This window comes from Chelonia mydas, chromosome 6 (genome assembly GCF_015237465.2).
Source record: "Chelonia mydas isolate rCheMyd1 chromosome 6, rCheMyd1.pri.v2, whole genome shotgun sequence".
Taxonomy (NCBI): Eukaryota; Metazoa; Chordata; order Testudines; family Cheloniidae; genus Chelonia; species Chelonia mydas.
Window position 1 is genome coordinate 113,657,124 of NC_051246.2, and position 26,390 is coordinate 113,683,513.

General features: G+C 45.5%; 1 protein-coding gene across 8 annotated transcripts in view; it reads right to left on the bottom strand.

Annotated features, from left to right (window-relative positions):
- PPP1R13B (protein phosphatase 1 regulatory subunit 13B) overlaps positions 1–26,390 on the bottom strand; it is a 144,480-nt gene that overhangs the window by 75,085 nt on the left and 43,005 nt on the right. For 5 of the 8 annotated variants that reach the window (XM_027825355.3, XM_043547997.1, XM_043547994.1 and 2 more), the window contains exon 2: positions 21,559–21,706. In XM_027825355.3, coding sequence (XP_027681156.2) covers positions 21,559–21,706 — 148 coding nt within the window. Of the gene's footprint in view, positions 1–3,296; positions 3,358–21,558; positions 21,707–24,280; positions 24,423–26,390 lie in introns of those variants that run through there. The other 3 variants (XM_043547996.1, XM_043547995.1, XM_043547998.1) reach the window with 3 other exon arrangements.

Here is a 26,390-nt window from a genome sequence, read left to right on the forward strand (position 1 = left end):
AAGAGAATATAAAAAGCTGCTGCAGCTCCTCCATCTTGTCTTCAATCCTGCTTCATACCTCTGGAGGAACTTTGCTACACTGAAGCTTTGAACCAAGGACTGAAAGACCCATCCCAGCTCTGGATGTACTCCAGAGACTTGATTTGAACCTGCAGTTTATTCTATCACTGCTGCAAGCCTGAACCAAGAACTTTGCCATTACTGTATGTAATTGATTCCATTTAACCAATTCTAGCTCTCATCTATATCTTTTCCTTTTATGAATAAACCTTTAGATTTTAGATTCTAAAGGAGTGGCAACAGCGTGATCTGTGGGTAAGATCTGATTTGTAGATTGACCTGGGTCTGGGGCTTGGTCCTTTGGGATCGAAAGAACCTTTTTTCTTTTACTGGGATATTGGTTTTCATAACCATTTGTCCCCATAACGAGTGGCACTGGTGATGATACTGGGAAACTGGGGTGACTAAAGGAATTGCTTGTGTGACTTGTGGTTAGCCAGTGGGGTAAAACCAAAGTCTTCTCTGTTTGGCTCGTTTGGTTTGCCTTGGTGTGCACAGAACCCCAGCCTTGGGCTGTAACTGCCCTGCTTTAAGCAATTTGTCCTGAATTGGCACTCTCAGTTGGGTCCCACCAGAACCAGCATCGTTACAATTATGTATTTAAGGGTTGGTAACAACAAGATTATTGGGTAAAATATGAGTTATATATTGACCTGGGTATGTGACTGCTCCTTTGGGATCAGAAGAAAACTTTGGATTGATGAAATTGGTTTTAAATAACCACTTACTTAAGTCTAGTGTCTGGATGCTGAATTCAGGACTGGAATACCTAAGGAGGTTGCATTTCTGACTTCATGTTAGCCAGGGTCATGAGACAGAAGTTTTGTTGCTGGGTTGGTATATCTTACGGAATAACCACCACCAGTTCTGGGGTGTGTCTGCCTGTAGGGGGGGGTGGCTACCCTACTCCTAAAATAGAAGGAGTTAAAAGCAGCCCTGGAGAGGGTTGTGGCTGAGGATGGCTGACTAGGGAAGCAGCCACAGCTGGGCCATGCCCCCAATCAGGTCCCCAGCTGGCCTGTATAAAAAGGCTGTGAGCCAGAAGCCCAAGGACTCTCTCTCCAGGCTAAGAGAGAACAGGGCCTGCCTGCCTGACAGGGTACTGAGGGTAATGCAGTGCTGGGGAAGGAGCAGGCTGAGCAGGGGCCCTCCAGGCTGGCAACTCCCCAGGCTGTAGGGCCTGGCCCACGGCCCATAGAGGTACTGGAAAGCAGAGGAAGGCAGCAGGTCTGAACCCACTTGCCTATGATAAGTGGCCTTTACACTGCAGTCTGCCCCAGGGAGCGGGGGCTTGGCGATGACTGGCAGTAGCCTAGACTGAGGCAAGGTGGGGACAGTGGGTTGGGGGTTCTCCAGGAAGGGAAGACCCAGATGCAGCGTGTGGGGGGTACTGCCAGGGGAAGAACTGCAGAGAAAGGGGCACCGGGGGTCCATGAGGGACATGGGGGCCAGAGCTGTGCGGATCACTGCTTGCAGAGCGTGTTCCAGGCTGGAAAAGAGCGAATTCCCAATGACCAGCAGGAGGTGCCGCAGGGGTAAGTCCGCTCCTTTACACTGCCCTATTTCTCAGCAGTTTGTCCTGAATTTGGTATTCTCAGTTGTGACCCACTGAGGCACAGTGATATTTAAATTTTGCCAGGAATTCATCAGCTACACCCTTTTCAGAGAGTTAAACCTTTCAACTCTGTTCTCCTTTGCCAATTAGGTTTTCTGTTCCTGTTATGAAAGCACCACACTCAGTCTGAACCATAAGACTTCCAGTAAAGTCCACCAGATTAATGCCATATATAATACACGTGTAGAATGATAACTAAATACTTAAGGATGAATTATGTGCTACCACTCTAAGAGTAGATTACACAATAGTCACTAATACAGCAGAAACTGGTACAAGATGGCAGTAACCAAACAAATCCAGGAGTAAAATATAGACTAAATTTTCTTCAGTATTATAATTAAATCTCTCTCTCACCAAAAGAGAAGCCAGACATCAGGAAGATAGCCCTCTTTGGCTATAAACCCATGTTTATTATCCCTAAATGTGTCTTATCTAGACCAGACATCTCCCCCAGTATAAATACCAGTTTGGTACAAATGTAATCCTTAAGAAAACAAACCATGTAAAGCATTAGGAAAAGACCTAAATGTGTAAAGGAATGTGGGGTTCTTTATCAGAGCAATAAATCTAGGTGTTAATTGGGTTTTTTCACTCTTCCACAAAAAATTATGTAAATCCACACAATTTTTGAAATATCCTAGCTGGAAGGAATTTTATTACTCTAGAAACATCTGATTCTGTCCTTAAAAGCCTCTAGGAAAACAAAATGTAGCTGGAAACATTTCAAACTTAGTTTATTTCTTAAACATTGAAGAGTCATTAAAAATTATTACATTTTATCTAGCAGAAAAAGATGTAAAACAATCCAATGACTGGAAGTTGAAAGTGGACAAATTCAGACTCGAAATAAGGTGTAAGTTAACAGTAAGAGTAATTAGTAAGGCTGCCTGTCTGTCATGGAGGTCACAGAAGTAATGGATTCTGTGACTTTGTGACCTCCGTGACTTCTGCAGTGGCTGGTGCTGGGTCAGCAGCAGCAGCAGTTTGGGTGTGTGGCAGGGTGCTCAGGGCTAGGGCAGCAGGCTGGGGTACAGGGCAGCGCTTACCGGGGGGGAGAGAGGGGGCAGCTCCCTGGCTCCCACCAGCATGTCCCTGCAGCCCCTAGGCGGAGGAGCAAGAGGGCTCCATGTGCTGCCCAAGCCCACAGCTGCCGCCCCCTTTGGCTACTGTTCCTGGCCAATGGGAGCTGCAGGGACAAGCTGGGCAGAGATGGGTAGGGAGCCTGCCAGCCCCACCAACCCTCCCCGTCCTGACCCCCAGCACCAGCAGGGGTCCCGGTGTGACATTCTATACCTTGGGGGAGCGTACTGTAACCCCCATATTCCTTATTTTCATATAATCATGATCTTACATATAAAGCATGCTTTGTAAGGTATCAGGGGAAAGATTATGATCTGCTGAAAGTCATTTCTCTATTCATATATGTGTATCATTAATGCATATGAAGTTTTGAGAATTGTGTTGTATGGTGATCACTAAAACGATGTAAATTGGGGAATCAGCTAGATATTAGCTTCCCAGAGGCAACAGCAAGGAAAGCAACCAACACCTGGGTGGAGTGTCAAACAACCAATCAACAGCCATTCTCCAGCAAGGGAGCTACAATGCAATGACTCACCCTGCATGCGGTGACACCAGAGGAATGCTCAACCTTGCTTGGAGAGACTCAGCAATACCCCCTAAAAGAAAAGGAGTACTTGTGGCACCTTAGAGACTAACCAATTTATTTGAGCATGAGCTTTCGTGAGCTACAGCTCACTTCATCGGATGCATACTGTGGAAACTGCAGAAGACATTATATACACTGAGACCATGAAACAATACCTCCTCCCACCCCACTCTCCTGCTGGTAATAGCTTATCTAAAGTGATCATCAAGTTGGGCCATTTCCAGCACAAATCCAGGTTTTCTCACCCTCCGCCCCCCCGCCCCCACAAACTCACTCTCCTGCTGGTAATAGCCCATCCAAAGTGACCACTCTCTTCACAATGTGCATGATAATCAAGGTGGGCCATTTCCAGCACAAATACAGGTTCTCTCATCCCCCCCCCCCCCCGCCCTTTTCCCAAAAAACCACACACACAAACTCACTCTCCTACTGGTAATAGCCCATCCAAAGTGACCACTCTCCCTACAATGTGCATGATAATCAAGGTGGGCCATTTCCAGCACAAATCCAGGTTTTCTTAACCCCCCCACCCCACCCCACCCCACCCCCCACACACACACAAACTCACTCTCCTGCTGGCAATAGCTCATCCAAACTGACCACTCTCCCCACAATGTGCATGACAATCAAGGTGGGCCATTTCCAGCATAAATCCAAGTTTAACCAGAACGTCGGCCGGGGGGGGGGGGGGGGACAAGGGGAAATAGGCTACCTTGCATAATGACTTAGCCACTCCCAGTCTCTATTTAAGCCTAAATTAATAGTATCCAATTTGCAAATGAATTCCAAATTCAGCAGTTTCTCGCTGGAGTCTGGATTTGAAGTTTTTTTGTTGTAAGATAGCGACCTTCATGTCTGTGATTGCGTGACCAGAGAGATTGAAGTGTCCGACTGGTTTATGAATGTTATAATTCTTGACATCTGATTTGTGTCCATTTATTCTTTTACGTAGAGACTGTCCAGTTTGACCATTGTACATGGCAGAGGGGCATTGCTGGCACATGATGGCATATATCACATTGGTGGATGTGCAGGTGAATGAGCCTCTGATAGTGTGGCTGATGTTATTAGGCCCTGTGATGGTGTCCCCTGAATAGATATGTGGGCACAGTTGGCAACAGGCTTTGTTGCAAGGATAGGTTCCTGGGTTAGTGGTTCTGTTGTGTGGTATGTGGTTGTTGGTGAGTATTTGCTTCAGGTTGCGAGGCTGTCTGTAGGCAAGGACTGGCCTGTCTCCCAAGATTTGTGAGAGTGTTGGGTCATCCTTCAGGATAGGTTGTAGATCCTTAATAATGTATTGGAGGGGTTTTAGTTGGGGGCTGAAGGTGACGGCTAGTGGCGTTCTGTTATTTTCTTTGTTAGGCCTGTCCTGTAGTAGGTGACTTCTGGGAACTCTTCTGGCTCTATCAATCTGTTTCTTCACTTCCGCAGCTGGGTATTCTAGTTGTAAGAATGCTTGATAGAGATCTTGTAGGTGTTTGTCTCTGTCTGAGGGGTTGGAGCAAATGCGGTTGTATTGCAGAGCTTGGCTGTAGACAATGGATTGTGTGGTGTGGTCAGGGTGAAAGCTGGAGGCATGTAGGTAGGAATAGCCTAGACATGCCTGGTCTTGTGCTCCCCAAGCACATGGACTTAGGGTATAAAACAGACAGAGTGGACACATACTGGGCCCTTCTCCTGCCCCAACCTTTACTGCAAGCAACTAAGACCCAGAGAAGACGACAAGACTCCAACAGGGGAGACTGGCCCACGTTTAAGGAACAAACCTGTATATTAAGAAAAGGAGTACTTGTGGCACCTTAGAGACTAACCAATTTATTTGAGCATAAGCTTTCGTGAGCTACAGCTCACTTCATCGGATGCATACTGTGGAAACTGCAGAAGACATTATATACACAGAGACCATGAAACAATGGGTGTTACCATACCCACTGTAATGAGAGATCAGGTAAGGTGGGCTATTACCTGCAGGAGAGAAAAAAACCTTTTGTAGTGATAATGAAGGTGGGCCATTTCCAGCAGTTGACAAGAACATGTGAGGAATGGGGTGGGGGAACAAACATGGGGAAAGAGTTACCTACTACAGTCCAGGCCCAACGAAGAAAATAACAGAATGCCACTAGCCATCACCTTCAGCCCCCAACTAAAACCTCTCCAACGCATCATCAAGGATCTACAACCTATCCTGAAGGACGACCCATCACTCTCACAGATCTTGGGAGAAAGGCCAGTCCTTGCTTACAGACAGCCCCTCAACCTGAAGCAAATACCAGCAACCACACAACAAAAACACTAACCCAGGAACCTATCCTTGCAACAAAGCCTGTTGCCAACTGTGTCCACATATCTATTCAGGGGACATCATCATGGGGCCTAATCACATCAGCCACACTATCAGAGGCTCGTTCACCTGCACATCTACCAATGTAATATATGCCATCATGTGCCAGCAATGCCCCTCTGCCATGTACACTGGCCAAACTGGACAGTCTCTACGTAAAAGACTAAATGGACACAAGTCAGACTTCAAGAATTATAATATTTAAAAACCAGTCAGAGAACACTTCAGTCTCTCTGGTCACTTGATTACAGACCTAAAAGTCGCAATTCTTCAACAAAAAAAACTTCAAAAACAGACTCCAACGAGAGACTGCTGAATTGGAATTAATTTGCAAACTGGACACCATTAAATTAGGCTTGAATAAAGACTAGGAGTGGATGTGTCATTACACAAAGTAAAACTATTTCCCCATGTTTATTTTCCCCCCACCTACTGTTCCTCACACGTTCTTGTCAACTGCTGGAAATGGCCCACCTTGATTATCACTACAAAAGGGCTTTTTTCCTCTCCTGCTGGTAACAGCTCACCTTACCATACACACTGTAACTAGAGTGATCATGTAACACGCATTGTTTCACGTTCTCTGTGTATATAAAATCCTCCCACTGTATTTTCCACTCCATGCATCCGATGAAGTGAGCTGTAGCTCATGAAAGCTTATGCTCAAATACATTTGTTAGTCTCTAAGGTGCCACAAGTACTCCTGTTCTTTTTGCGGATACAGACTAACACAGCTGCTACTCTGAAACCTGCATATTAAGGACTGCAATATGCAGTGGGGTGAGGAAAAACTGCTTAATCTAGATGTTGTCCAGTCTAATAGGGTTGAGAGTTTAGACTGCGTGCTTATTTTATTTTATTTTTTGCCTATCGCTTAAATTAACTACAAAGATAGATTGTTTGTTCTACCTGAAACAGTGCGTTTGGTTTGAAGTCAGAGACTCCCCTTGGGATAACAAGCAGGATACATATCAATTTCTTTGTTAAATTGACAAACTCATGAGCTTGCAGCGTCCAGTGGGCATAACTGGACACTGCAAGACGGAGGTTCCTAGGGTTGGTCTGGAACCGGAGATATTGGCTAGTGTCATTCAGTTGCACAATCCAAGGAGCAGCTTACATGCCAGAGGCTGTGAGTGAACAGCCCAGGAGTGGGGGCTCTCACAGCAGAGCAGGGTAAGACTGACTCCCAGAGTCGAGGATTGGAGTGACCTAGCAGATCACCAGTCCAGATAACACCAGGGGAACATCACACCTGAACCACGCGCCACCGCCACCCACCCTCCCACAGCAGCACCAGCAGGGGTCCCAGGCTGCGCACTGCCGCCACCCACCCACCCAACCTCCCAAGCACTAGCAAGGGTCCCAGGCCGCGCAGCACTGCCCGGCCCCCACCCCAGGTGCAACCGCCTACCCCTCCCCCAGCGTGGGTCCCAGGCCACGCTCCGACATGTGCACTCCCCTACCAGCACCAGCAGGGGTCCTGGACCACGTGCCACCGCCTGCCTCCCCCCAGCACCAGCCAGAGTCCCGGACCATCCACCCAGCACCCGCGGTGCCCCCAGACTGCCCCTCCACAACACCAGTGGCCCTCTGGCCCAAGTTTTAGTTAGGAGTATATAGTAAAACTCATGGACAGGTCACAGGCCGTGAATTTTTGTTTATTGCCCGTGACCTGTCCATGACTTTTACACAAATACCCATGACTAAACGTAGCCTTAGTAATTAGACCACTGGAAAAATGGACCAGGGTTGTAGTGGATTCTCCATCACTGCCAATTTTTAAATCAAGACTGGATGTTTTTCTAAAACATATGCTCTAGGAATTATTATTTTGGGGAAGTTCTATGTCTTTTGTTGTACAGGAGATCAGACTAGATCACAATGGTCCCCTCTGGCCTTGGAATCTAGGAATCTATAAATGGCAAAAACCTTTGCGAAATGCATAGCTCCTAATACCGTTGCTATATAAATGATAAAATGCCTTATGTACCAACCTCAAATTTAATTACCTTCTTAAACAGAATACTAATACAAGAAACCATTTGAGTATAGAATATTTATATTAACAATAATTACTGGCAGTGCTCAAACTCTCTCACCTAACTCAGGAAGGCAAGAACCATCTCTTCAAAAATTGTTAAAGAATTAATTTCTTTAATTCTTTAAGCTAAAGATTTTTTTAAGAATTGTTTAATTTTAAAAGATGGTTTTGAAAACTGAAAACTTTTATATAAGTACAGGAGTGTTTGGACTTTTTAAAAACAAATTTCATTACGTCATATGCTAATAAAATTGAACAAGTATTTCAGAAAATGGACTGAAAGAAAGAGTTAAAACTAACTTTAAAAACATTACTTAGAATCTCCTGACACAAGTACAAAGACAAGTAGAAATTATGTATATCCATTAAAGAGACTGCATATTCAAAAACTGAAGGTATCAACTAAGCCAACCCCCCCAAGGCATGGAGTCAATGAAAGAGTGATAGCAACAAACTTCAATCTAAATAAGACTGACAGATGCCTGTTTTCCTACTGAATGGAAGTAGGAGGAAAAAAGTATAAAAAAACCTGATGTGAGAGCCCCGCACACACTCACCCCTCTGCTACTTTGCTTCAACAACAAGGAGTCTACAACTCATCCTGTCCATCTGTACAAATAAACTATCATAGACAGTTAAGAAAAACACAAGACAGTAACCAACCCAAGGAAAACCTTCCCAAGACTTCAATATGGATTGGTGAGAGAAAGTTAACTAAGATCCTGCCAAAGGATTAGATTTACAAACTCTTGTGATGATTTTACTGGAATACTGAAATGCAACTGTAACTTAAAATATTAACAACTTCTCCTGTTGATCATCAGATGGTTAGACCATATACTCCTGAAGAGGCAACAGGGACTAAACAGTGGTAAACAGAGAAATAGTGGGATTTAACTGGATTTAAGTTTCTTAATATTGGTTCATTGGCCTGTCTCAAGATAGAAGAAGCCATTAAGGAGCTAAGTAACTGATTTAAAATAGTTTATTTGATGTCATAGGATTTAGTTACAACTATCTGTTTTTCCCAATTTACAAACTGGATGATTATTATTAACAAGACAGGTTTCACCTGCCCTAAAACAAATTATTTTGCCCATATATAAAGGTTTTAAGTGTTTAATAAGATATGAGACTGAATTCACAATATTTTAGGAAACAATATATTTTGGACTTAATTTCCCAAACAAAGAACATCCCCACATGTGGTCTACTCTCAAAGGTAGAATCACTGTTAAGGCTCTACACATAAGGCTTGGCTACACTTGCAAGTTACAGCGCAATAAAAGGAGCCCCAGGCGCACTAGCTCTCTACCCGTCCACACTGGCAAGGCACGTAGAGCGCTCTGACTCCGCGGCTACAGCACTGCTGGTACTCCACCTCAATGAGTGGAATAATGTTTGCTGTGCCCCTGCTGGAGTGCCGTGGTGCTAGTGTGAATGAAGTGTTGCTTTACTGAGCTCTGATCAGCCTCTGGAAACGTCCCATAATCCCATTAAGCCAAGTGGCCACTCTTGTCATTGTTTGGAATCAGCTGTAGGAATGAGGAAATGCCCATTTAAAGCTCCCTTTCCGACAGCCAGCTGCTTATCTCCTCCAAGACAAAGCAACCATTACTGTGGAATGCTGTGTGTCAGAGAGAGAGAGCACGCGGCACGGGAGGAGGGAGGTCTGCTGCTGTCTGAACTTACAAGACAGTACGCTGACATGCTCTCAGTCCCCCAAAAACCCACTCTCCCCCCCCCCACATACACACAACACACTCCCTGTCACACTCCACCCAACCTCCATTTGAAAAGCACGTTGCAGCTACCTGCATGCTGGGATAGCTGCCCATAAAGCACTGCTCCCAATGCCACCGCAAGTGTGGCCACACCAGTGTGCTTGAAGCTATCAGTGTGGACAGCCTGCAGCGCTTTCCCTACTGCACTCTACAAAGGCTGGTTTAACTCAAAGCACTCTACATCTGCAAGTGTAGCCATGCCCACAGAGGCAGACAGAAGAGATTGTAATGGAAATAAACTGGTTATCAGTTGTGTTCTATCATTTGTGTTTTGTTTAATGATTTCTTGTCTTTAATAATAAATCAGACCTAGTTAATACTTGTGATGCTTTTGCTTGTTTTTAATCATTGTCCCCCCTAAGGCATGGAAAAGAATGCCTGTGACTATAATAGTGGGAATCATATACCCTGAGATAGCATCATAATTGCATATATCAATAATTAGGTCATAAGAACAGCCATATTGGGTCAGACCAATGGTCGATCTAGCCCAGGATCCTGTCTTCCAAAAATGGTCATGTACGGGGAGATGTTGGCAAACCAGTAAAATGCCTGAAACCACTATGGCTTATTGCTAAAAGCAGCCAAGTCAGCAGGCTGTAAATTGGCCAGATCAGCAAGCTTAGCTTAACGAAGGGGGGGGGGGGGGGGGAGTTGTCTTTGGGTACTACAGAGAGGGCAGCTTGACCCCCGTGTCCTTCCTGATAAGAATTGTGTTGAAGTGGCTGATACATGCATTTTTAGAAGAGCAGGATGTGCCCCAGGAATGTCTATTGGGCCTCAAGGCTGCAAACTCTGGAAAATCCCACACCTGGTTAATCAATAATCAGAAGGAACCTCTTGCTTGACCATTGAAACTGCTTACTTAAAAAGTTCTCTTTAAGGGACATGTATAAATAATGGGGAAAAGTCTGAGGTACTTGGACTCTTTTTGAACTCTCCCTCTGGATACATCTTGCAGTCCCCACTGGCAGACGGAAGATTTGGCCACTGGACGCCTGCTGCTGTGTCACTCAAGAGCCACACTCAGCTTGGTAATTATCAAGGGTTGGAGTGTTTTACTAACCTTTTGCAGACGTGTGTAACTGCTTGAGACTAAGTAAAATATAGCTTTAAGTGAAAGCACTCTTGTGTTGTCCTGTTTGTGCCAGCCATCTATCGGTCAGATGTCCGTGTCTCCCCTGATTTATTTCCTGACACCACCTCACACAGAGTAAAACTTACCAAGAGCTTTGGGTTGAAAGATCCCCGGATAACAGCCAAGGCCAGGTGCTTCAGAGGGTACGAACAGAACAGGCAATCATCAAATGATCCATCCTCTGTGGTTCACTCCCAGCTTTTGGCAAACAGAGGCTAGGGACACTTAGAGCATTGTGTTGCATTCCTGCCCATCCTGGCTAATAGCCATTGATGCACCTATCCTCCATGAGCTTATCTAGTTTTTTATATGCCCGTTATAGTTTTCGCCTTCACAGCATCACCTGGCAATCAGCTCCACAGTTTGACTGTGCATTTATGAAGTACTTTTTTGTTTTAAATCTGCTGCCTATTCATTTCAATGGAGGACCCTTAGTTCTTGTGCTATAAGGAGTAAACAACATTTCCTTATTTGCTTTCTCCACACCAGCCAAGATTTTATACCTCTAAGACCTCTACCCTATCCCCCTTTAGTCTTCTCTTTTCCAACCTGAAAAGTCCCAGTCCTTTTAATCTCTCATATGAAAACTGTTCCATACCCCCAATCATTTATTTCTGTTACCCTTCTCTGTATCTTTTCGAATTCCAGTACATCTTTTTTTAAATGGGGCAACTAGAATTGCACGCAGTATTCAAGATGTGAGCGTATCATGTATTTCTATAGAGGCATTATATTTTGTCTTATCTATTCCTTTCCTAATAGTTCCTAACATTGTAAACTTTTTTGACTGACATTTCACATTGTCTGAAAACAGCTGCTCAACTATCCACAACAACTCTAAGAGCTCTTTGTTGAGTGGTAACAGCTAATTTAGACCCCCATCATTTTATATGTATAGTTGGGATTATGTTGTCCAATGTGCATTAGTTTGCATTTATCAACATTGAATTTTATCTGTCATTTTCTTGCCCAGTCACCCAGTTTTGTGAGATCCCTTGGTAACGCCTTACAGTCTGCTTTGGACTTAACCATCTTGAATAATTTTGTACCATCTGCAAATTCTGACACATCATTGTTTACCCCTTTTTCCGGATCATTCCAAGTATGTTGAACAGTACTGGTGCCAGTACAGACACCACTATTTATCTCTATTTCTGAAAAAACATTTATTCCTATGTTTTGTCTGTCTTTTAATCAGTTACTGATCCAAGAAAGGACCTTCCCTCTTATCCCATGACTGCTTACTTTGCTTAGGAGCCTTTCATGAGGGACCTTGTTAAAGGCTTTATGAAAGTCTCAGTACCCTATATCCACTGGATCGCCCTTGTCCATGTTTGTTGACCCCCTCAGATAATTCTAATAAATTGGTGAGGCATAATTCCCTTTACAAAAGCCATGCTGACTCTTCCTCGGCAAATTGTGTTCATCTATGCGTCTGATAATTCTGTTAATATAAAAATTCAACCAATTAGCCTGGTATTGAAGTTAGGCATACCAGCCTGGAATTGCCTCTGGAGTCTTTTTTAAAAGTTGGCATCATATTAGCTATCCTACAGTCATCTGCTACAGAAGCTGATTTAAATGATAGGTGTTTCCTTGATTTGGCAGTGAAAGAAACAAGCAGTAAGAGCTGGCCTTCCTTTTCTTGTTGCTCTGGACTAAACATTTTAACAGAATTTGACATCCAATTTAAAATTACTCCTTTCTACCCCACAATGCATACTCATTTAAATTCCATCTCAATTCACATTGCAGTTCAAACTTGTTTCCATTCCTTCCACTAGGTATTTTCATCTCATTTAAAAAAAAGCTACTATTTCCTTGAATATAACAAATGCAAGAAAAAGGATGTTGAAGCCTTCCTCTAGTGCATATACTAATATGTTGCCAAGGTACCACCATTTAAACCTAAACAAAATTAGTTGTGTTTGGAGTATAAGTGTTTGTCTTGACTAGGATTTAAAGGTGCTGTGTTAAAGAGTATTAGCTAACCTGTTCTAACACTAATGTAGACAAAACAGTGTATGATTAACATGAACTAAACAGACCAAGTTAACTTGAGTAGTTTAGCATATATTGAAGTTACAATAACTTGCCCACACTAGTGAGTTTTTGAACTTCTCTAAAATGGATCCTGTGACACAGTTCCTGCTCTACCTTAGTGGGTCTTGCACTTATTGGCAGATTTGCTCACCTTGGAGCTTCACAGCAGCCCTCAGCTCGGCTCTTTCTGAATTCACAGCCCAGGTTGACTCCTCCCGTGTCTGACCAGAAGTTGGGAGGAACCCGGGCCCGCCCTCTACTCCAGGTTCCAGCCCAGGCCCTGTCGAATGCAGCTGTCTAGAGTGCCTCCTGGAACAGCTGTGCGACAGCTACAACTCCCTGGGCTACTTCCCCATGGCCTCCTCCCAACACCTTCTTTATCCTCACCATAGGACTTCCCTCCTGGTGTCTGATAATGCTTGTACACCTCATTCCTCCAACAGTCTGTTCTCACTCTCAGCTCCTACTGCCTCTTGCTTCCAGCTCCTCACACGCACACCACAAACTGAAGTGAGCTCCTTTTTAAAACTCAGGTGCCCTGATTAGCCTGCCTTAATTGATTCTAGCAGCTTCTTGATTAGCTGCAGGTGTTCTAATCAGCCTGTCTTAATTGTCTCCAGAAGGTTTCTGATTGTTCTGGAACCTTCCCTGTTACCTTACCCAGGGAAAAGGGACCTACTTAGTCTGGGGCTAATATAGCTGCCTTCTATTACTCTCCTATAGCCATCCAGCCTGACCCTGTCACAATCCATAAGCCTAAAGCTTGATCTACATTTAGAAGGTAAGTCGCCATAGTTACATTGGTCAGGAGGTATGAAAAACATACACAAGCTCTGCTGACAACCTCCGGTGCAGACACAGCTATGTCAATGGAAGAGGACTTTTGTCAACATAACTAACGTAATTCAGGGAGATGATTTATCAGTGCAGGCTGCATCTACACTAGGGGGCTATGTCTGCATAGCTGTGCCAACTAAGGTTCTGAAGTGTAGACAGCTTTAAAAAAAAATAGTCTAAAGCAAAGGTCATACACTTTACATCATATATAGCCTCTGAAAATCCTTAAACTAATCTGGCTACAAGTAAAACTCCGTCAATTGATGGCACCTAGGAAACACTGATTCAGGAATGGTCTTTTAATCTTACATTTCTTGGGACCATCTGAACAGGAAATGTCAGATGCTGTCAATTTTAAAAGGAGAATGCATTTGTTCATATGTCACAGTAACCATAATGACTATAACACAGATAACATGAGTCAAAACATTTCCCCTTCCCAAAATTTCAGATTTAAACTAGAGTGAAGGAATGGGGTGGGGGGGGGGATTTCCAAATCTGGCTCAATCAATTAATGGATCAAAGGCTGATTCTCAGAAAACATTTCTTTTTGAGCCCCAATAGATCACTCATTCATATTTCTAAGGTGGAAACTACCTTTTTTACCCTCAGGTCAAAATGCTCTGAAGAGAAAAAGCACTTCAGTCATCTCCCGGGCAGAAACTTCCTCTTCAGATCCCATCTTCTACAGAGAAGCCAGACTGAAGCTCTTTGTGCTTGTTTCTCTTCAATTGCTGTCTTTGTACATTTATCCTTGATCCACCTTATAACAAGGGACAAAGATGGAGGAACCAGGGTATCTCCTTTACTGCTTAGAAGATATAACAAGCAGAAAGAACAGTCTGTCTCAAGCTGCAGCCTGTTGTGAAGGAACACGAGTGGTCGTGAGTCTCCTCATATTGGAGCACAAAGGAATTTAAGGCACAGGCACAGATCCAGAGACACTGCTGATGAAAATCTCCCAACAAGAGTGCACAAGCACGTACATATCCCAACATGGAGCACCCTTAAGGACACTAATCAAAGAGTATATTGTTTTCCCATGTTAAAAAAAATCAGACACTTTTGCACCCCTATGCTTTGGTGTGGGAACTTTATATTCAGTGGCAGCGTGGCTTGTGTGTGAGGGATGTGCCTTCCTATGAAAATCAGCCCAAATGACAAACCTTTGAAAAAAATTCTCAGTTTGAATATGCTCAGTACAGATTTGTTAGCCCTTCACAGCTAAAGTCTCCAAAGATTGTATTTGTATCATAATGCTGTGACGCTCTGTATCTTAAAGTAACACCCTTGAACCCCCATATTCACCACTGTTATATGTTTTGTACAATGCATGTCTTGTGAGATACCATTTTAAAAGTCTTGATCTGCTGATCCTTAATATCTTGTTGAATTGTATGTACTATTTCTGTGTGTGTTACTGAAATATGTTGTGAGGTTGGGAGATGCCCACAGTTGGCCTTTCAGTAGGAACAAAGGAGCAACTACCACGGGCCATCAACACCTGTCTGGCCAATCAAGAAGAATCTACTCTCCCAGAGGCTCCCTGGGGAGGGCACATATGCAATGGGGACTGCCTGACCCTCATATCACAGCCAGGATCTTTCTAGAAGATGGAAGAAAGTATAAAAGAGGGACAGTGACAGTCACTTGGCTTCTCTCCTCCCCCATGTCAACATCTGGAAGACAAAGACTTTGAACTGGGGAGATTGGTCCCAGGCTGGGAAGGGAATCCAGCCTGTGTGCTGAGAACTGTGAGCTGCCTGTCAGGGTGAGAGCTTGACTCAAATCTTGCTTAGTCTGGAGAATTTAGACTGCAAGTTTATTTTTATTTGTTAAGTAACCAATTCTGCCCCAGTGAGCAGGGGCTAGATGATGACTGGCAGTAGCCACTGAGGCAAGATGGGTTTAGAGGGTTGGGGGTTCCCCTGGGAGGGGAAACCCAGAGTAAGAGGGTACTGCTGAGACAGAACCCTGAGGTAAAGGGCACTGACCAGGGTCCAGAGGGACATGGGGCCTAAGGCAGGCAAGACACCAGCCAGAAGGAGGCACTCCAGAGCTAGACAAGAGCTAATTCCCAGGATGGCCAACAGGAGGAGCCGTGCCAGTGAGTCTCATCCTTGCTACAGACCTCTATCATATCCACCCTTAGTCATCTCTTTTTCAAGCTGAAAAGTCCCAGTCTTATTAATCTCTCCTCATATGGAAGCTGTTCCACACCCCTAATCATTTTTGTTGCCCTTCTCTGTACCTTTTGCAATTCCAATACTTTTGAGATGGGGTGACTGCATGCAGTATTCAAGATGTGGGCATATAATGGATTTATATAGAGGCAATATGATTTTTCTGTTTTATTATTTAAATCTTTCTTAATGATTCCCAACATTCTGTTCACTTTGACTGCTGCTGTACACTGAATGGATGTTTCAAGAGAACTATCCACAACGACTTCAAGATCTTTCTTGAGTAGTAACAGCTAATTTATACCCAGTCATTTTATATGTATAATTGGGATAACGTTTTCCCAACATGAATTACTTAGAATTTATCACCATTGAACTTTATCTGTTATTTTGTTGCCCAGTCTCCCAAAAGGGTGATGCAGGCTTCTATATTCAGCAACCTCTATTTGTCCTTGAGGGCTAACCAAGGCTCAGCAGCGGATTATCTCTTGCTTATGCCTAGAAACACCTTGCCCCCAAGTCCAAGCAGCCGAGAGATCCTTGATTCCTTTGGTGTGGGGTTTATCCCCCTCGTGCCATGTGCTCGGAGCCGCAAACTCAGCTGATGGGAGTAGTCGACTTGCATGACATGTCTTCAGGGCGAGGAGAGCAAAACAATACAAGCAGTTAGTCCTGATGGTTTCTCAGTCCAGATATAGGGAGTTCAGTTGTAAGAGCCATAGCCCTCTGGTATCAATGGGTCTCTCCTTTCAGGTGGGGCGTAGCAATTTCTGTAGAAGAGCAGCTCATCATGCTAATTGATGTCCCTCTCCTGTATGGTGATTCATATAATCACAGAAGCTCACAAAACACTCTCAAACAGTTTTATTAATTAATTTTATTAAGATAATGTTGAAATAAAAAATGGTACAGAGTTCAAGCATAGAAGTTTCTGGTTGTCAGGGAATAAGGTACAGATTATCAAGGGGTGTGAAATTCGGTTTAGGAGCTGATGGAGTAAGGATTACATAATCTGCAATCTCCCCAATTGGGGGTAAAAGTTTAACCGGTCAGAGTACAGACACTGAGATATGGGGGTAAGTTATCCATATAACGGCTATGTTCAGGTGCGGAGTATAGTGAGCGGATACGATGGTGGGGATGGGTCTTCCCTCATTTGGTGGGATTTAATGTTCAGTGGGTTTATGGTTCCAGTTCATATGGTCCAATGGGGAAAGCCTCTCAGTCCCTTTCCCACAGTGGATGCACAATGTCGTACCAGCTCACTCCTCCTGGTACTGTCGGTGGCCGGTGATGTGCTTGACGTAGATGTCCCTGGACCATCGGATGGTGTCCGAGACCATGAGGCGCCGCATGAGCCGTGTGTAGCGTTGACTGATCCCGCAGGTCCGCAGCACGCACTCGTTGCAGGGGTCCCAAAAGCCCAGGGCGTCCAGCTGTACCACGTAGCCCTTTGCTCTCAGGGTGTCGGCCAGAGGGGCGCATTTTTCAAGTTTCTGAGCTCGGGCTCCTCGGAAGGCCGGGGTCCTGTTCTCGAAGGGGACTGTGATGTCGACGAGGATGATCTTTTTCTGGGCCTTGTTGGTGACTACCAAGTCGGGTCGCAGCGGCCTGTCGGTACTGGGGATGGCGCAGTTCACAGCGACCTCCCTCAGGCGCAGTGTGATGGCTTTCACCTGGCGGTTCTGGATGGCGTAGTGGCGCAGCTGCCAGGCTCTGGAGCAGGGCTTGCAGCTGCACAGGACGTGGGGCAGGGTCTCGTTGGAGTAGCCGCACTTCCTGCGATGCTTGTCTCGGTTCCTGTGGCGGACGGCTCCATTGAGCGGGACGCAGCTGAGCCAGGTGCGGTGGATGAACCGCCAGTTGGCGAAGCGGGTGAAGCCGCCCCCGGCAAGGAAGTGGTTGCTGGCATCCCACTTACTGGTCAGTTGGAAGGCTTTTCCCTGGTCTGGCTTATGCTTCAGGGCTTCTATGTACAGCGAGCGGATGGCTGCCTTCAGGGTCCTCTCCAGCATGCCCCGGCGTGCGGGGTGACGATGGTGTTGTCCTCAGACCTGATCTGCAGCACCAGGACTCCCAGGTCCTGACGTTCCTCGCACCACTCCCAGCGGCAGCCAATGCGCTTCCCCAGGCGGCGCGTGGCATTGCGGGCGCGGGACCACAGTGAAGCAATGTCACCCTCGTCTCAGCCAAATTTGCCATCCAGGGAACGGCTCAGGAAGCTGGCGGTGTCTTGGCTGGAGCGGGCTCTGCCGATCCGCTTTTGTGTTGTGTCATGAGGGCTTTTGCTGCGATGCTCTTTACCATGGCGTCGGGACATGTCAGCAGGCAGAAGGCATGGGTGATCACCGCGATGTCACACGGATCACCCATGTGGGGGACATTGGCACCACCATGCCTGTGGGTGATATAGACCAGCTTGTTGCTGGCTCTCTGGGGAAGAAACAACCACTTCTTCACCAGATGCAAGATGATCTTGTCTGCCTTGTTGAGGGGTACCTTTGCCACAGCGGATCCCCTTAGGACGAACGAGATGCGGGGGATCAGGAAGGTGTTCAGGGCGTTTATCTTTTGCCACGGTGCTAGCAGTGAGGTGTCGATCTTGGCGGCGTCCTGTAAGACCTCTTGGATGGTGTCCTCGGGTGTTTGCCGGACACGGAAACCCATCGGTGTGCCGAGGTGTCGGTAGGCCTGCCCCTCTGCCAGGGGGACAACAGGCTTGCTCTGGATCTGGAACTCTGTTGCCTGCACCAAGTCCCTTTTGCTGCCATCGATGTGGAGGGATGCGCACTTCTTTGCATTGAAGTGGAGCCCCATCCAATTGCAACTCGACTGGTGGCATCTAGCATACGCTGGAGGTTCTCTGGGTCGTCTGCAGTCAGGACCAGGTCATCTGTGTAAGCCAGGACGCTCACCCTCTCACTGCGGAGGCTGAAGCCATCTGCGCCCTTGGAGATCGCTTGCAGCAATGGCTCCATGGCGAGGTTAAAGATGATGGGGCTGAGGGGACAGCCCTGCTTACCTCCGCTCCGGATCGGGATCTTGGCGGTCTCCCCTTCGACCAAGTGAATGGTGGTGCTGCATCCCTCGTACATCTCTTGGATCACATGGAGGAAGTTCACTGGCATCCCAAACTCCTGGAGCGTGGCAAAGATGTGGTGGTGGGGCATGGACCCAAAGGTGTTGGCCAGGTCGAGCCATGCTACCGTGCACTGCCTCTGCGCCCTTCTGGCCATTCTGATGATGGTTTGGAGGACAAAGTTGTGTTCATAGCAGCTCTCGCAGGACATGGAGCAATGGGGGCAGGAAGCAAGGTGGGGGTGCGGAGCCAGGGGAGTTTCTGGGTATGGGTCTGACCCGGACCCAGCCAATCCATGCAGGGGAAGTGCACTTCTCCCCCACCCCCAGCCCAGCTAGGACTAGCAGCTCAGCCCGGCAGAGGGTAGGTAGCAGGCCAGGTGTGGAGGGCTCCAGATGCAGGGGGTGAGGCTCGACATGGTGAGGCTCGTGGGGGTCCGGATGCGTGGATGTGAGGTCTGCCAGCATCACAATGAGCATATCAAACAGTCTGATAGCCCATATAGCAGAAGCTACATGTCTACTTTGAGAGATTGTTCAAGTTTTTACTAATCTTTGTGGGAGGATCATATTCTAGATAATTTATCAACTTCAGAATTCTTGCCCAAAGCGTTCAGCACACTGAAAAGGTCATGAACTACAACCACAAAATTGTAGTCTTTACTGGATCCGAGTAGTTATTATAGAAAGCTTGTGCCTATATTTGTCACACAGGCTGTACCCTGCCATTCTCACCAAAACATTAGAAACTAAAAATATCCAGTGAGTGTCTGAATAAATCACTTGCCAGGTAATCTTTTGTAACTAGTTGATAATACATTCTCTGAACAATCCAATAAATTCATCCTTACTTCGGATACTTTGGAGGTAGAGACAGGAACAAAGTGAAGGGCTAAAAACATTCAAGATATTAGACCTATTCCAGTGGTGTCAAACTCCTTACTTGCGGTCCACTTTATGTATTTATGCAGTCCACATGACATTCAGATTCTTAGGAAGACAATACCTTCAGTTACATTTGGTTTGCATTTAGAAAGTTTTCTGTGCATCCAGGAGGGTTAGCAGCTTACTTCTTAACAATGGAAGTGGATATTCTTAAGGCTGCAGACAGTCTGTAACAATGACTTAGGTGTGAACTCCCCCATCTTTCATTAATCTAATTGAAATGTTTAAATGACACTTAAATGTCAGCATTAACTATTCTATTGCTGATCTTTAAAAAGGGAGAACCATTCAGAAGGAAGAAATGAGAAGACACAAAGAAAAGAGAAAAACAAAAGGAGGGATGGACCTAAACGTAATCATCTCTTCCCACTGAGTGACAATAAATTTGACAATAATGCACTTAGCAGTAGTAAGTGAAGTTAAAAGCCCTATTCTACCCCCAATCCTTTGCAAACCTTCCACTGATATCAGTAGGAGTCCTGCTGAGGCTTGACACTAGTATGATTGAGACTGGAGCTAAATTTATACTCCAGCCCTTGGACAATTCAAAATGGAATGTAGCCTCTACACAGAGCCATGAAGTAATTAAGACAAATGCTATACAGCACTGTGGTGTTGGGGGGGTGGAGGGGAGAAAAGAGGGGAGACACACATTAGACCTCACAGTGCCATTCACAGGAGTGTGTCTAAAGAACTATAGAGATACTTTAAGTTTTGCTTTTTTCTCCCCTCACAGGAGAAATACTGCACAGTACATTTATACTTAAGCTTGGAGATATATTACTAAAAGCACAGTATTGTACACACCCAGCCTGTGAGTTTAACTCAACATGGGAGCTGTGCAAATGGAAGAAAGGAGCATTTAAAAAAAAAGTTAGATGTAGGTTCTGAGGTCGTAGGAGAAGACACTGAGATACCTCTCACCTTTATAGAATCTTGAAATTAATGGAGAATAGGACTTCAGTATTATCTGAACAGCTTATTCTGGAAGGGCTCTACAAATGTCTGAAGAATGCCACCCAATCTTCCCCAATCCTAAAGCAAGGCTAGAGAAGTTAGGAAGGGAGATTTCATGGTTTAAGTTAAACAAGGAGACAGAGAGATATGGAAAACCGCTTATTTATGGAAAATTAAATACAAGACATCACAACCCAGAGCCAGAAGCATTGGCTATCACCAGAAATGAAGCTTCCATGAAAAGAGGAAGATAGAGTGCAGAGGCACAGCTGAGCTGTGCTGCGCAAGTTTGTACTCAGCATGCCTCAACCATGCCTCCACCCATGCTATTGTAGCTACACTGCTATTTATACATGGGCTAGCTCAATGAAAGCTAGCATGAGTATATGTACATGAGCAAGGTAATCACACCCCTAGCTTGTAGAGCAGCTGTAGCCTTAGATCCCAGTTGGGTTTGCAGGTTTGATAATTGGAGGAGGAAGGAGGGAGGAGAGAGACATTTTAGCTTAAAAACCAAGCCCAAAATGAATTTACTAAACTAAATTTCTGCTTAAGTAAAATGTTCAGTTTAACTGTTTATTTAAACTAAAAATCTGAAATGTCTCACATAACCTTAGAGGCATTTATTGTTTGTCTACTGCATTTCATAAAAATATTCCAGCTGGGAAGGGACAAGGGAAAAAAAAAAATCAGCAAGGGCTGTATTTATTTTTACAGCTGTGACCATTTGATATCTTAATATTCAGCAAAAAATTCTCTAGCAAAAGCAAAATACAACTAAAAATCAGTAATAAAATCTACATTTGTATCTTAATAAATATGATGAAATGTACATCTGTTACCAAGGAGCACTTGGCTTACCATTTCCACGCCACACTTCAGCCAGATGGCAACTTCCTTCGCCGGGTTCTTTGCAGAACTCCACAACATCTCGACAGGTTGTTTCTGGTGTAATTGGAACTTCTGTCAAAATCTGTTCATTGTTGCTCAAGAACACAGTTAATATCATCTGAAAGAAGAATGATACAACAATTAAAAACCCCACCAAACGGACACAGAGTCCAGTTTTATACAGTCTTCCTTTAAATTGATATTAAGGACACTGACACTTCCTATTTAAAGACCCCATTTTCAATTCCTTTAACTGTTTGGGCTGAAATGTTCTATGTTGGGTGTCTGTATCAAGCTGAATTTGGTTTTTTTTTTAAAAAAGGTCCAGCCAGAATGGTTCAGCTGTTGCTGAAAATGAAGTGAGGACAAAACATTTTTCCCTGTTTTTTCCCCCCTATTATTAAATTAAAAGGCTCTCAAGACCTTTTCTTTGAAATATTCTAGTACCCCCAGTCTTTGGAGCAGGAACTTGAAATTTGGGGGTGCCTTTGTGTCAGGTATTTGCTTTTGCCATCCCTGTGAAAATCCACCTAAATCTGACCAACCTATAAATGGGGGGGGGGGAGTAGGAACAACAGAACAAAAGCACCGAGTTTACACATGCCCAGCAAACTTGCTAGCATCTAAAAACTAACCGCTTCTAAGAGTCCCTCACCAAGCTCACTTGAGCCTCTCAGCTGCTAAAACTAACCAGACTGTGTACATGCCATTCCCACAGAGACTGAGCATGTTCCATCCATTCCCTTGCAGCCCCTATTTGCGAGCCATCCCACAGAACTGAGCATGTTCACTCCAACTGGGGACTACAGGAGTGAAGCTAAGACTTTTCCTTGTAATGGCCGCTGCCTCCAAGCCAGGGCGTGGCCAGGCCCTAGAAGTAACGCATAGGCAACAGGTATAATAGGCCATGGCAGGCTGTGCCTCCCCTCCTGAGATCATAGCCATCTGCATCTCTTCCCGACAAATCACCTGAGCTTTTTATATGCTCCATGCAGGTTCCAGGGGGGCTGGAAGGTGTATCTGCTACTCCGCTTCCGAGATTCATCAGTCATCTCCCTGGGGAGAAGCAGATACTGCCTTCTCAGCAGCACTGGAACCTGCATGGAACATATAAAAATCTCAGGTGGTTCATCGAGAAGAGATGCTTTTCCTACAAGGTGGCTGTAGTCTCAGGAGGGGAGGTGAAGCGCAGCTCGGCAGGGGGCTCTGGCTGGCCCAGGGCTCCTCTGGCCGTGGGGGGTGGGAGCTTAGGGCTCCGGACAGCCTGGCGGCCCTCCAACCACAGGGGGACTAACGTCCCCAAAGGGGGGCTCCACTGACTGCCCACAACTGACTGCCTGTCTTTTGCTGTCAGTGACACACTGACACTACCCACTTCCAGTAGGTGCCAGCATACAGGAGGAGGCTACCAGATTCATATACAGAGGGGACAATAACTGTGCTGGGGGAAGAGAAAGGAGCAGAAGGAAAGGTGATACAAAAAGCTGGGGGGCAGGGGAAACAGACTGTCAGGAGTAAGGCCCTCAGGTGCACCTGCTCAGTATTTACTATGCCCTAACAAGCCAGCTAGGCTGCTTGACGGACTCCCCTGCTTGACTGGCTGCAAAAGCCAGCAGGCAGGTTCTTAAACCTAGCAACAGCTCCGGCTGCTCAATGTACGTGCCCATGTATGTTCCGCCTCCCTTTGCTCATCTCTTGAAGCCCTGCTCCTGATCTGCTCTTCCACCACTTCAGGCCAAAATCCTGCCCTTCACCCAGCCTTGATCCCATCCTGTTCCAGCCTTGGTGCTGCCTCAGAACCAGCCCTGCTCCTGTCTTCCCTGACTCCTGATAATCCAGTTCTGATCCTCAGTTCTGCCTCACTTAGCTCTAACGTTCAGGCTCTGACTTCAGCCCTGACCCCCCCAGCTCCCACCACTAAGCATGGCTGCCTACAACCTGGTCCACTGACACAGGCAGAGAAACTGAGTTTGGAGGGAGAAACTGACTTGCTGGGCAAGAGAGGGGACTCTGGGACTGCAATTAGAAGCCAGTTGGCTTTCAGAAGAGAGGGTATGAAGTCTGAGGATATTGGGATTGGACAAAGAGCTAGAGTAAATGGGGACAGCTGGAACTGGCCATGCAAGGAGACCGAGTAAAAGCCAAAGAAAGGTTAGGGTTAGAGGAAGAATGAGCCAGTGGATAGGGTGCTAGCCTAGAACTTGGAAGACCTAGGTTCAATTTCCTGCTTCAAAGACTGCATGTGTGATCTTGGGCAAGTCACTCAGGGCTAGGGCAAGTCACTCAGGGCTAGGTTCGCACAGGTACTTAGGAGTGGTGACACTCAGCGTCACCATATCTTTTAGGTGCCCAGAAAAAGAATTACTACGATTCATAAAGTCTGAGTTTGGTGCTCAGGCCTACTGCACTAGGAATGGAGGAATATGAGCCTCAGAATGGAGATTTACAAAAACCAGCACACTAGGCAGCTCTCCACCTAAGCTAACCAAGATGATGTCAAGTCAAGGGGTATGTACTAAATCATGCACATCTCAGGAAATTTGGCACTTAAGCCCAGGCTGCAGGGAAGCACCTCCCTCTGCTTTCAGATTTTCAGCTATAAACCCTCACCTATGACTTTTGCAAGAAGTCAGGGAGGGAGAGGAGAGGAGTTCCCTCATAAAACTTTTAGCCCAGAGGTTAGGGTACTCACCGGGGATATGAAAGACCCTCAGTTTCCCTGAGGGGGGAAAGGGATTTGAAAATGGGTCTGCCACCTCTTAGGGGAGTGTCCTAGGCACTGGGGTATAAGGTATACTGATGTGGAGTTCCCTCAGTCTCTCCTATTGAAGCTGTTCCACTGTAGATAAATAATGCAAGAATCGTTAGGCAAGAGAGAACATGTGTTCAAGTATGAAAATGATTCTGGAGCTTGGTGGCTAGACCGTTCATATGAGAGGTGGGAGAAGGAGGATCCCTGGCTCCTCCTCCCCTGCAACCTTCCACCACCTGTTTTGTGCCAATTTGCAAACAGGTCTTGATCCAATAGGTGAGCGCTGAACATACTTACCTGATTAGTCCCCGCAGGAGAGTTTAACAGAGGAACACCTATCTTCCCTTGGTTCATGCATAATTCTGGGGCGTAAGCCTCCAGATGCCAAGAGTGAGGCTGTCCCATACATGCCCAGAAGCAGAAACATAAGCAACTAAGGAATTTTATTACAAAAATTTAGGCACAGAGTTTAAGTGCCTAGAGGGTTTGGCAGCAGCAGAGCATGGGTTTTGTAAATCCCAGAATCAGGCTCCACTAGCAGTTAGGCACCCAACTCCTTTTGTGAAACTAGCTCTCAGTCACTGTACTTCAGAATTCCTTTAGTAAAATGGGGATAAAACAGTACTTCCCTACCTCAGAGGAGTGTTCCATTAGCTCAGATACTATGGTGAGAGGGGCTCAATAATACTAGGATAAACAGATAAGGGGGGGTGGGGGAAGGGGAGACTAAATGAGGAATGAGTTAAGTGGTACTGGCAGGGCAAGGAAAAACTGGGCCTGGATGTGGGGAGGGAAAGAGTTGGGGCAGGGGAGATGGGACTTGGACAGTGAGTACAAAAGGGAGAGAGACTACAACTATCTGGGCAAAGAGGCTGAGAATGGGATGAGAAACCTGAGTAATAGAGACTGGGACTAAGTAGGTGAGGAAAATGGAACGGCTACAAGGAGCCAGAGGTAGGGAGAGACAGGAATGGGACAGGTTGGAGGCAAGAGGGTAGAAAGGGTCTAGTCTAGGAGAAACAAACAGGCAGAAAAAGTCAGTGTCCACTAGACTCTAGAGCACTCTCCCCCAGAACCTATAATGGAGCCCAAAATTCCAGAATCTTACCACTCCATTCCCCCTACTCTCCTGAAGTCTCTGTCAGTGGGTTTCTCTCAAAGTGCCCCCCTCCTCTGGTACTGATCCACATGACACATTATTAGTGCGATCAGTTACTCCAATAGTAACAGGTGGCAGAGATCTGTCTGGTGGATCTAAAGATGCCAACTCTGCTGATGATCACTGTGGACATCAGTATGCTGTTACATGATGGAATTTGTTTTCTCAGTACACTTCTTAAAAAGCTAGGAAGCTACATGCACAAAACCACACTGAAATATTAGGATTACAACTTCAAGCATTCAAAAGTTATGAAGTGTCACAACTACGGTTACCTATGTAGCCTTAATTCAGCCCCCATGTGCATATGCATTATGCTACAGTTTGTAAGTAAATTATCAGATACTCTTTTTTCCACAGGACCCCTGCCTCCTTCAGTGCAGAGGATGGACCTGCCCTGGGTATGGATCAGGATTGTTTTAAAGGAGTCTTGTCTGTAGAACCCCTGCCTTATTTGTTGATGAAGTTGAAAGGTGTGTAGTGAATGACTTTGGAAAGAAAAAGGAAGGTCTCATGGGTAAGGAAGTTGAATGCTACCCTAGTGAATTGGATTCTATCCCTACCTCTGCCACAGAGTTCCTGTGTGATGCTAAACTACTCACTTAAAAAAAAAAAAATCAAACTTTTCAGATATTGTCACTAATTGCTTGTTCCTCATTTTATGGGTGCCCTACTAGAGACCCTAAGGTCATATCTGCGTAAGTGCTGAGCACTTAGGGTTGCAGCTGAAATCAATGGCAGCTGGGCTGGAATATACAGGGTGCTATACAGTGTTAAATAGTCTGAAAAATCAGGTCCTAGGTAACTCAAATTAGGCACCTCAAAGTAGTGGATACTTTTGAATAGAATCTCTGCACCTCAGTTCTCCATCTATAAAAAGGGGATAACACC